This window comes from Cydia pomonella, chromosome 4 (assembly GCF_033807575.1).
Source record: "Cydia pomonella isolate Wapato2018A chromosome 4, ilCydPomo1, whole genome shotgun sequence".
Classification (NCBI taxonomy): Eukaryota; Metazoa; Arthropoda; class Insecta; order Lepidoptera; family Tortricidae; genus Cydia; species Cydia pomonella.
In genome coordinates, this window is record NC_084706.1 from 2,355,649 (window position 1) to 2,368,959 (window position 13,311).

Sequence of the window (13,311 nt, forward strand, 5' to 3'; positions counted from 1 at the left end):
CGATACCTGCTAAGTATACTGAGGAAAGTGTAAATTTTATGATTTTGCGTTTTTTACATATTTATTACTAAAATACCAATATTTACCTTCCATTGAAATTGGATGCTGAAATAATTCGTATTAGTGTTGGAAATAAAGTGACTTATATGGATGCAACTCTGAGGCAAGTCACTTGCACCACAGTACGCGGTACAGTCAACGCAGAGGAGGGTAACAAAAGTGTTACATAATACTGATACATACAACTCACTGGGTCGACGTGGTAAATAAACTAATAATAACAATAAAATATAAATTATTTGATAAATTTAAATAATGTTATAATTAGGTCATATACAATTCTACATTGAATCAAATTTAATTATAAAAATACGCGTATACTAGAGTATATACTCTTATATCATTAATTCATTATATCATATAAGAGTATATAACTGCGATAAAATTCAAAATTCCATTAATGCACCTGCATACCTGCATTAATGGAATTTTACTTAATAATCTAAGACATTTCACCAGAGCAAATCGTTCCATTGTACCTTTGAACCGCTCTCCTGCAAAATCCTGATTTTGTTCTGTTTTTACTTAGGATATCGATTTAGGCAAAATGGCATACTCGTACATATACACTGGACAAAACGCCATAGGCTATTTCATACAGAGGATGACGACAAATGTCCATATATAAATAGCAATGACTTTTAATTTCGTTCTTAGTCACTCCGTCTCGTTGGGCTCATGCTTCATGTGCTAATGTTTAAAAGTAGACCAATTATTTTATATCAAGTATGCCCTTAGAATTTTATTTTGCCACGAATAAACGCTCTCTACTCTACTCTACTATGCCATTATGTCCTTGCTTGGTGTGTCATTTTACCCATAGTATATGGACAACATGGTTTTTGTCATGCCTGTATACTTTCCAGAATAGTACATTACGATACAAGTGCGAAAAATAGGAAATTCGAAACGAGTGGCGATAAATTAAAACACGACCGAAGGGAGTGTTTTAAATCGACACGAGTTGCGAATTACCTATTCGCACATGTATCGTACAACGTTTTACAGTACATATGGCCCTTTAAATGTTCGACACAGTAACATAATATGCTACTTCTCGCACTAGTGCTATAAAGTAGCCCCATATGTACTGTAATATATATTTTAATATGGTTTCTATTCAATTTAAAAGGCCGTTAATGTAATGTTAGTAAATGGACCAATGATGAGTATTAATAACTAAAACCGATTGTAATTTAAATACAGAGATATGATTAAAAAACAAAACAGTGTACTGAAATCAAATAAGGGTTGTCTTGGATTTTAGCACATTGTTAAAAGTAATGAAATTGTTACAAGACATAATATTATTGTAATACGACAAAGGTTATTATTATTAAGGGCAGACAATGGCTTATCGTGCTTATAAGGCTAGCTCAATAAGTATTTAAGACACAGAACAGAAAACCAAGGGACACTCCTCACATAAGAACGCTAGCAAACAAATTAAGTTAGGCCGCTTACGCTGTTAGGAGAATCAGGCAATTGACCAATATTGAGACAGCTCGCCTTGTCTATAATAGTTATTTTCATAGTGTAATCTCATATGGTATTCTGGTTTGGGGCAAAGCAGCTGACATACAGACTATATTTGTCTTACAAAAGAGAGCCATTCGTTCTATATATAACTTAAGAGCACGTAAATCATTAAGAGAACTTTTCAAAGAAATAAATATTTTAACTGTAGCTTCCCAATACATCTATGACAGCGAACGAAAAAAACATAGAAGACTAACGTCATACAAAATATCAGCGTAAAAGTGGCCCCACTATTAAAACACGCAATAATAATAACGGACCAATTGCAACTCGTCAAAGTTGAGGTCTTGTTTTCTTCGACGAAACTTCCGTTGACCATGATTAGTCAATTTAAACCACCCGAACTACGATTGGTCTATTATAAAATGAGGCGCTGTGATTGGCTGTAGCGTTGTCACTTGAAAATACATGTCAATGGAAACCAACTCAAGGTAGACGGTTTCATGCAATATAGACTAGTTTTAAATGCAATATTTTTGTATGATAATTTATTATTTTATTTTAATAGGTAGTACATTACTATAGAGGACGGGAAACGAAGGGTTGCAGGCGAAGTAGATATAGAGGTCGGGTAGTAATAGGCACCTATGTGTTTACGACACGGAATGTCAATTACACTGTGTGAGAGGGACAGCGTCTGCAATATAATTATGCGCGAGCGATAAAGATAGGAACAGGTGGGTCAATGTACGAAATTCTTCGTGTTTAGCGTCCTTACTTTAGTGATATGAACCTTCTCAGTTTGGTTTCGATTACTATAGCGTATCCCGCGCTCCCGCGTTTAAGGGACGCGACAGCCAGGACTGTGAAGACCGCTGGACCTTTGAGCAGAACGTGGACACGAAAAGGGTACTCACGTTGCAAGTTACTGGTGTTTCTGTTCTCCTTGTGTTGCAGCAGGTCGGGTGCGGGCTCCGGCGCCCAGACGGCGGCGAGCGCGCAGCCCGGCGCCGCCCGCCGCTCCGCGTCGCAGCACGACCAGCTGCGCGACCACGCGGCCGGGTGGTAGCGCGCGCGCGCCCGGCCGTTCGATATGCACACTGGTGAAACACGTCATTAATTAATAGGCCGGCAATCCTATTGTGTCAGTAGACAGAGAAAGCACATTTGAACAATGTAGATGCGATGAAAAGAGTTAAAGCTAATATATAGTAGACAAATAATTTAGGGTGCGCCTGTTGGGCTTGGGACCAAACATGCGGGGTTTTTTTCAACCCTTACCCAAAATTTCATTTCCTGGGTGAGCATATACATCATACTGAGCAACTTTTACTATGGAACCAACTCTGAAAAAAAAATTGGCTCTCCCTTTCAAAACATCTAAATCTGATCGATCAAAATTTATATTTCGGGATTGGTGCCAAATGTTATCTAAATAAATATATATGTTAATCGCGCAAAATATGACAAAAGGTTAAAAAAACACCTTTTTTTTGAAACATCAATACTACATTAATTTTTAACAAGCTGAAACGTCTGCGAAAGATGCTATTAAGCTTAGAATAAATTTAAAAGTCGAAAAATTACTGTCTTGGGTGAGACTTGAACCCACGGCCTCTGGATACCAATACTACATTTTGCTTCATATGAATACATACTACATAGCTTGTGCAACTTCATCCGCGTAAAACGTATTCATACTCTTAAACTTTAAAGTAAAATCAACTCCAATTTTTTAAATTTTTCATATTCTTCTGTACCCACTTATCTTGCTTCCCATCATCGGCTTGGCTAATTCCAGACAAATTGACACACCTCCTACAGGTGCCAGAGTCGAGTGTTTATAAAAAATATGAATAACGGCACACTCACTGCCAGCACCGAGGTGCGAATTGCATAGTAAGATACCTGGCTATTCAGCAATTTGATGAGAGCGTCCCCTTCAAGTAACCCTAACCCTACAGGAAGTGACGTCACGCGGCGGGGCGCTCACACATTTACACGAGGTTTTAAAATACTAATAATAACATGACCACAAACCTGTAACACAAATTACTGTTAGTGACTATTCATTAGATTGTTAAATGTAATAATGTAGTGTATAAATAATAAAGAAAGAAAACCTTGGTATAAAAACCTCTACTTTAGCGCGTTTTACTTGGGATTTGGGATTTTTGGAATCGGCTGCAGTTCTGCAAGGCGACAGAAGCATTTATTTTTAAAATATATACCTACAATTCTGTTTCTTAAGTATAAACCTATAGACAAACTTTTTGGACCCGGGTACGTCCTTAAACTACGTCCAAAAGAGAGGTATGGGCATTGTGAATTTCATCTCGCTTTGTGTGGTAGGGCACAGCCAGTGGATGTCATTCCAGATCTAGAGCAGAGCCCAACTGGGGAAGTACCTCCACCTTACAGAAAACCGTAGCCAAATAACACTAGACCCTACTCATAGTCTTGTGTTCCTGCCGGTGAGTAAGGTTGCCAGAGCTCAACGAGGGGGAGGGGGGGTTTAGGGTCGGCAACGCGCATGTAACTCCTCTGGAGTTGCAGGCGTACATAGGCTACGGAGACTGCTTACCATCAGGCAGGTCGTATGCTTGTTTGCAACCGACGTAGTATTAAAAAAAAAAGACAAAGAGAATTTGAAATAGAGGTGTATTGTTAAAGAAAACTTTGTAGCGACGTAAATTTACTGCCATCTTTCGACACATAATTAAAACTATTCGAACGCCATTTGACTTTGATCCTTATTCTTCACTGATATCATGTGTTCAATTTGTTAAATATCAAAAAATGCGTCGCGGCGCTGTTCTGAATGAGTGAGTTTAATTAAAGGTTCCGTTGATGAACATATGGAACTATAAAGCATTGACGTACCAGAAGGGCTACCACCGCGAACCACGTTCGACGTGTTGCCTCCCTGTCACGCTTACGTACGAATTTACGAGTGCGACAGAAAGACAACACGTCGAACGTGGTTCGCGGTAGGCCTTCAGGTTTACCATTACCTAGTGACGTGCTCAAAGGACAACCGCAACTCTATTTATGCTTTACTATTGCTTACCATACCGAAAATCACACAATTATACCAAAACACAACTTTACAACCCGCCAAAATAGCCTCAAGGAAATATTTCTGGGTTTTGTCCCTATTTCACTATATCCCTTTTATTTTCCTTCAAATTATTCACTATCTATGGCCATAGAGAAATAAGTAAGCATAGAGTGCTCACTGCATACATCGGTTTTTTTACCAAAACGCTTATTATACTCGGTCAAGCAAATCTTGTCAGTAGCAAAAGGCGGCAAATTTGAAAAATCGCGGGTTAGCAACATTGTTTTCGAATAATTCCCAAATCGCGTGTCATCTGTGTTTTATCTGTGGAATATGGATAGAGAATGACAGCCATCATGTTTCTTTACATTCTGAATCGTAGCTATTTCAAGAGAAATTACTGCTGTCATCATTAAATACCAATAGGTATATTAAATAAGCTTGTGCATGGACTTAAGCAAAGTCAAGGTGCCTACAATATACAATCACGGTCATTGATCGTAAATATTTGTAAAATTTGAGGTTATGGTAGTTACATGTTTTTGGTTCTATGTACATTGCTGCTTTTCTTAACGCAATACTGCTTTTTGAGTGTTGCCCTACTTCACTTTGCTGTACATTGCTACTGACATATTTTGCTTGACACACTATATTTTCGTAATCGCCATCTAGAGTCAAGTAGGAGATTTATCAGTACCGCTGCTAAGTAACCTAGAGTACGTTAATTATTTCCCTATGCTGTGGCTAACATCCCGTTCAGCAGTTATTGATTTTTTCATGATAAGAATCTTTCTAGCACATATATCCTAAAAAGATGTGATCCTTGTAGATATGAGTTTTTGTTTTAAGTGTGTTGGCAAGTATGTTGTCACTAAGGGTTAACTTAGTTAATCATTTAACAATTAATATTATAACATATTCGTTGGCTCGTAGAAAAGTAACATTGCATTACCTGATCTGATCGAGTTAATCCACTGCACCCGCTCGGCGTTGCTACCGGCGACGAGGTACAAGGTATAGTCGGTGCCTCGCTCGGTGTACCCCACCTGCACACAATGTCAACACGTGCATATACTGGTAACACACATGGACCTGTCCAGAGTCTAACAAAAGGGACTGAACACGGGCATATCGAACGTCGCGTCTAATTCAAAGCGGGGACCGGTATGAACGTAGCTAGGTAGTATAGATCATTCGTTGCTGCTAACTCCCTACTTGAAAATAGTCTGAAATAACGTGTGTAAATGAAATACGATAACGTATTTCAAGCAGAGATTTTAGAGATAAAAATTGCATTTTATTGAGCGATCTAAATTTTTTTTTTAATATAAACTGGTCGGCGATTGGCCCTAGGCATACCTGATGGAAAGTGAAGACAGGGGCTAAGATGGAGCTCATCGGTACAGTAGTAGCCTATTCACTCTTGCTTTAAAGAATAAAGTTTTCTAAGTAGGTTTGTTTAACAAGAAACCCGTCTGTCAATAGCAGAAATAATTAAGTTCGTTTACTCGTCTTATGAAATGGAAAAACATTTTTATTTAACGGTATTTGATTTTATATTAAATCATATTTATAACCGGGTCTTACGCGGATTTATTTTGTTACCTTTATTTACCGATCTTCCGACACACGTTTCACCTGTGGCGGATAAACCGAACAGCAGAAAAAGCATATGCTAAGTAAAGGCCCCGCGCACCGACACTGGCCATGCTATTTTGGCACTCGGAACCGGCCAAGTTCAAGTAGAACTCGCACTCCGCGGATCCCGTACTATCACATTTTATTTAAAATGTATTTGTTTCGTAAGTCAGTAACAATATTGTTCAATTATTATTTTTTGTTATTATGCTGTCAATTCTTCTTGATGACGATACCAAATTTAAATAATTTTTAGGCTTACGCAAAAACCAAGAGCAGAGTTTAGCATAAAACCGAAGGTGCAGAGTGTCTCAAAACTTTTGTGCATGGCTAAGCTGCAGGAAACAACAGAGCTCGGAATCGAACAAAAGAGGATACTGTGTTAAAAAAACATATTAGTGAAAAGCAAGGAAGGATGATTTATTTATTATTTTAAATAAAAAATTGCACCTTACAGCTAATGCCTAATGATGACCAGCTTTGAACCCGTAGTAGGCCAAAGGACGCGCTCCTCTACGGCTGTCCGGGCGCCTGAAATATGCCGAGTTGCTGCAAAGCCGTTATAAAAAGAAAACAGCGGGGCCCCTATGCACGGCCTTGCATTCGCGTAGGCCGGATGTAAAGCCCTGCATAGGGCCCGATACCCAAAGTATCCCAGCAAGTCGTACTTTCGAGCAAGAACTAAGGCCGAGCAGCACGCGAGCTGCTCTAAAATTATCTGTTCTGTTATTCAATAATGGAGGGCTACCTACTTATATCTCAATGGTTAATTGTTATAAAACTTATAAAACTCTCGAAACAAAATAAAATTAATTAATTAGAAATAGTGGCTAGGTAAGCAAGGCGACCATTATCAGGAATTTGATATATATATATATATATATAGTCATATATAGTCAGCAGTTGCCAGGTGACTATCTGTTACGTTAACTTATCACCACGGCTATAAGCTATAATAAAACAAATTTTTTATAAATTTGGCTCAAACCCTAGGGACGGACAGATACTACAGTACAGATGGGTGTAGCGAATTTCAACTCAGCCGACACGGCTTAAAATATAAATTTAAATGAATTTAAAATGAAGTACCTACTAGTGAAAAGCGTGCCTACCTACGAAAACGAACATTTGAGGTAACCTTTTTAAATAAATGAGTTATGAAGGGTTGTGTGTATTAAAAGTCCGCAGCAAGCTCGGCCGAATCTCACCTTCCCATACAAACGGAGTTTCGTTCTCATTTTAAAACTACGGGTTGGATTGTAATGAAACTTTGCACATACAATGACATGAGGTATATCTATGCCTGTAATTAGTTTATATAGCTCCAGCTTATCAGCGTACCTGGGTCGCCTAGCAGGAGGACGTCCTATCGGACGCCCTAGGTATCGCTGGAGCGACATGGTGGAGGCGGATCTGCGCGAGCTTCGAGTCTACAATTGCCCAGAGGTCGCATAGGACCGAGAAAAGTGGCGCTGTCTTGTGTCGGAGGCCAAGTCTCATTTTGGGTCGCTGAGCCAACGGAGTAAGTAAGTAAGCTCCAGCTTATAAAACAAACGAAATAGAGGAAAAACAAGGTAGTATCAAAAACTGAAATTCGCTGTATTTTTTTAAGTATGGTATCTGAAGCTACATAAACTAATTACAGGCCTTGTCCTATTGTAAGTACAAAGTTTCAGAGTAATCTAGCTAGTCGTGTTAAAATGAGAGCGCAACTATGTTTGTATGGAAAACCGAGCTTACTGCGGACTTGTTTAATCATTTATGGACGGAAGAATCGCAATAGGTACCTAATACTAATTGAAAACTGAAATAAAATTAAATAATTGTAATTTTAAACAAACATGGAAATAATAAAGCCTTATTGAGCCCTCCGAATGAAGGGTAAAATTTATAAAACCATCATAAGACCTGTCGTCATGTATGGATCAGAGTGGTGGGCCCTAAAGGTGACGGATGAAAAGAGATTGCATGTAGCGGAAATGAGAATGTTAAGATGGATATGTGGTGTGACAAGAATGGATAGGATAAGGAATGAGTATATAAGAGGAAGTCTGAAAGTTGCACCCATAATAGAAAAAGTAAGACCGAATCGCGTGGTATGGGCATGTGATGCGGAGGGATGAAAGTCATGTGACGAGAAAGGTATTACGAATGAATGTGGAGGGATGGAACGGCAGAGGAAAACCTAGGAAACGGTGGATGGATTGTGTGAGAGATGACATGAAACGAACGCGAGTGAACGATGAGATGACGGGTGATAGAAAGATATGGAAGGACATGCTGCGCCGACCCCAAATGAATGAGATAAGGGCAAGCGAATGATGATTGAGCTTACTGTGGGGTCAGTGGGACTTAGTCAATTTGTACTCTAATATGTATTTATTCATTATTAGCGTTTTCTATCAACGACTGTCATCTTGACTAGGCCCCCTGAGATATCAAAACAGAGCTAAGTATAATCACAATATGTGATGCGAATCTTAAGTACGTATACAGACAACGAAGTCTGGATTTAAGGCGTGCCATATTACCCGTCACGGCGACAAGCTCATTAATATCCAGTTGAATCAGCGTTTCGTCGTTAACGATGCCGGGGCTCCCTGATGCTCAACCTAATTTATGTGAAGCGTTAGACGTGTTCTACATAAGCGTTCACATCTAAAAATAGAAAATTATAAGACGAGGCTTATGAGCGAAGCTAGGGAAAAGTGTGAACCACCGCAAACGAAAAAGTGACAAAAAATATCATGCTACAATAATTTAAATGCCCAAGTCTATTTGTCTGTAAAGCTTACTTATCACGGCCATACTAATAACATTTTGATAGTTTTGGCACAAACCCTACTTGATTTTTAGAGGGAGAATTGGAAATAAAACAATACTTCATGCGAGCTACTAAATAAAATCCGAAAATACATTCATTACATGGGCTAGTTTGATTTTACCTACCCTTTATGAACAAGTACTTCATACTGTAGAATCTAATGAGTATTTTTCGAGGACTGTATGAGTCTAGTTGGATTTATATAAAAAAACGGCCAAGTGCGAGTCGGACTCGCGCACAGAGGGTTCCGTACAAACCTGTAGATATAAATTGTTATATGATGTACCTAACTAGAAATTTACGGTTTTCGCAATTTTTCCTTTATCTGTGCTATAAGACGTTGCTTCGTACCAAATTTCAAGATTCTGAGTTCACGAGAAGTACACTGTAGGTTTTGATACCGTGTCGAAAATTTGCGGAAATTTTCGGTGTACACAGCTGGTTGGCTTAGAAGTTTGATTTTTTCACAGCTGCAAGGGACAGTAGACCTGAGTATTTGATATAAATTCCAGCTTGATACCTACACGCGTTCCTGGAGAAAAAGGGTCTTGACAGACAGACAGACGGGCGGACGGACAACAAAGTGATCCCATAAGGGTTCCGTTTTTTTCCTTTTAAGGTACGGAACCCTAAAAATCGACTCAGTGTGACGAGAATTCCCGTAAATCATTGCTTTTGCGTTTACAAAACTACCGACAGTACCGACTGCTTACAGTTGGGGTTGGTTTTTTGATTGAAATTGTAAAGAGTCTAATAAAAACCTTTTGAACGTCTCATGTGAATAAAACTAAAATACTTCCTGTATAAAAACTTAAGTTTTAATAACTAAGCATGGCTTCTTTAGAGATGTCGGTCACTGAAAACTTAAATCTTCGACAGTTAAAAATAGTAGAGCTTTAACCTACCTAAATCATTCATCTAATAAATTTTTGGCAAAAAAAAAACAAATAACATTTTTGGTAATACAAGCTTTTAGCGCTGACCGTATATTTATTTCCACAGGCAAGTAATAGTCATCGAGACAATTCTAACAACCCCAAACACAATTAGTTTGAGTTGTTTTATCACAGAGATCCCATGGCCACCTGTCTTCATCATCAGATCAGCTCTATGATATCACAATATTGCATTGTCATCTGATTTACATATGTACGATCGGTTACATTCGGAAACACCCAGACTAACAAACTAACTTACTAACAGGGCAAGATAAATAAGCTTTTAATAAAAATAAAAGTAAAATTAGCGTCTAGCCTTTAGAGAATCCTATCGAACGTGACGTAAATTAAAACCATAAACCCTTTAACGTTGACTCTCTTTATTGGTTGGAACGAAAACTCTGACCCTGACGCTTCTAAATTGTTCGCAAAATGTAAACCCAAATTAACACTATAAGGCCCACTTGCACCATCCCACTAATCCAGAGTTAACCGGTTAAACCTGGAGTTACCATGGTTACTAGTACAATTTGACACTGGGTTAATGGTTTAACCGCTTAACCCCAGGTTAGTGTGAGTGGGCCTAAGGATTTTAATTGATTTCAAGATTTGATTAACAACTTTTAGTTAAATGACTTTAGACTCAACGAATACATTTTAAATGAATAAACTCTTATATAAATAATACAGTAATACAAAGTAGGATAATAATTTTGCCTAATCAATACTTAGTCTGGTCATAAGTTCTGTCACAAAGGGGTTTATTATTAAAAAAGTTATGGGTAGACACTATACAGACTCATTATTTATGCATATCGTTTAAAAGCTTATTTAATGGTGAATAAATTACAATACAATTTATCGTAATTTGCTACCGCAGTTTTGCATAATTCTAGGTAATATTCGGAAGAACTCATAAAAAACACGTACAAGAATACGATACTTGTTTAAGGTGATATTGATCACTATTTATTAAATTTTCTATTTAACGTGTCTTCACGGGCCGAAGTTACAAAACGAAACAAAGTTAAGTATCGTAAAGACAGGCCCTTGAATTTTAAAGACTTAATGCACCGTTGCCATAGTTAAAACCGTTTAGACGGCATCGAGTGCTCGTTTAGCCATCACCTGGGCGATCAGATATTCGGTACTACCTATGTAAGTAACTAGAATAGCGGACGAAATGAAATAATTACAATAATATATCCAGGAATAAATCTATCGAATCGCGCTGTTCGCTTGCTCCATCGTGTAGCTCGCATCCGTCGCGACTCAGCCTGTTAGGTACAGTCAGCGTCAAATACTTAGTAGCAACCAAAGTAGCCAATTAGTTCGGTACACCATAAATTTAGTATGGTGTACCGAACTAATTGGCCACTTTGACTGCTACAAACTATTTGACGCTGACTGTACGTATTACCTGGAAGGGATACCTGAAGAGCGCGCTGTCGCCGTCGCTCTCGGGGAGCTGCTTGCAGAGCTCGCCCAGCTCCGCTTGCTCCGCCGTGTGGCTCGCGTCCGTTTCGACTCAGCCAGTAGGTATGTATTACCTGGAAGGGATACCTGAAGAGCGCGCTGTCGCCGTCGCTCTCGGGGAGCTGGTTGCAGAGCTCGTCCAGCTCCGCTTGCTCCGCCGGGTGGCTCGCGTTCGTCTCGATTCAGTCAGTAGGTATGTATTACCTGGAAGGGATACCTGAAGAGCGCGCTGTCGCCGTCGCTCTCGGGGAGCTGGTTGCAGAGCTCGTCCAGCTCCGCTTGCTCCGCCGGGTGGCTCGCGTTCGTCTCGATTCAGCCAGTAGGTATGTATTACCTGGAAGGGATACCTGAAGAGCGCGCTGTCGCCGTCGCTCTCGGGGAGCTGGTTGCAGAGCTCGTCCAGCTCCGCTTGCTCCGCCGTGTGGCTCGCGTCCGTTTCGACTCAACCAGTAGGTATGTATTACCTGGAAGGGATACCTGAAGAGCGTGCTGTCGCCGTCGCTCTCGGGGAGCTGCTTGCAGAGCTCGTCCAGCTCCGCTTGCTCCGCCGGGTGGCTCGCGTTCGTCTCGACTCAGCCAGTAGGTATGTATTACCTGGAAGGGATACCTGAAGAGCGCGCTGTCGCCGTCGCTCTCGGGGAGCTGCTTGCAGAGCTCGCCCAGCTCCGCTTGTTCCACCGTGTGGATCGCTTCTGTCTCGATTCGCCCGCGCTCTTTGCGCTTCTGAAAAAAATAACAGGTGTTTATCCTGCTACACAATGAAAACATTTAGCTGACTAGGTGAAATCGACAATTAAGGAAATATAAGAAATCTCCATTATTTACAATACAGGGTCATAAATACATTTTCTGGATGACCTCGCAATCTCAGACAGTAGGTACGGAAGTTATATATGTATGACATAATTGTACATGTAATCTTACTCGTAAAATAATATGAGATTTTTTGGAACTGATTTTCATAAAAATAAATCTGCATCAAAATCGATAGGTACACGCGTTTTAAAAACAATTAAGAAACTAATCTAAGTACTTAATGTCATATAGGTAAAAAAGTTAGCTGAAACTTCTCCTACATGTAGTTGCGTACAGTTTACAAAAACGCGTAAGTAGTCAGCTTTGACAACTATTTCTCTTTAATGTTTATGAGAAATAAATTATGAGGTTGGCAAAACTAGATCTTTTTTTTTATAAAGATGCCGTAGGAATACTAACTTCAAGAACGGGTGCCCAACTTCGTCCAAGTATAATATTAGAATAATATTTCTGCCAAGAAAATAGAAATCCAAAGGATCTTCTTTTGGTGCCCTGAATGTGGGCGTCGGTGGCCTTTGCACAGTATTTTCTATTCTTGGCCAACCTTGTTAGCGTGGCCGCTAAGGCTTGATTTTGAATGAATGAATTTCATAATTCCGGAATCTCGGACAAATTTTCCGATATTACAATTCCGGAATTAAGACCACTGAATATCGAAAATTCCGGAATTGGATTTAAGTACTTTAATTATATTTATTACGTTTACTACTGAAAATTGTTAAGAAACTACACTGTGCTGGTGTTATTAGCCGTCGCTGGCAAAAGTCTGAAGTCTAGCACAGGGGTTCCCAAAGTGTGCGCCGCGGCGCCCTGGTGCGCCGTAGAAAGTAAAGAGGGGCGCCGTGAGTCAGCGGCGTAGCGTATGTGTTTGCCGCCCGGGGCCGATCAGAAATTTGCCGCCCTAATTTATGATCAACATCACTTAGTCAGGTCATAAGTTCTGTCACAAAGATTTTTACTGATAAAAAAGTTATAGATACAGTTTTGCATTAAGTGTTCAACATTTTTTATACTACGTC

General features: G+C 39.5%; 1 protein-coding gene across 1 annotated transcript in view; it reads right to left on the minus strand.

Annotated features, from left to right (window-relative positions):
* The window catches only part of LOC133516841 (tyrosine-protein kinase Btk), a 67,989-nt gene that overhangs the window by 30,841 nt on the left and 23,837 nt on the right, over positions 1 to 13,311 (minus strand). The window contains exons 3-5 of the mRNA XM_061849835.1: positions 12,071 to 12,199; positions 5,553 to 5,646; positions 2,457 to 2,639 (exon numbers count right to left, since the gene is read on the minus strand). Coding sequence (XP_061705819.1) covers positions 2,457 to 2,639; positions 5,553 to 5,646; positions 12,071 to 12,199 — 406 coding nt within the window. The remainder of the gene's footprint in view (positions 1 to 2,456; positions 2,640 to 5,552; positions 5,647 to 12,070; positions 12,200 to 13,311) is intronic.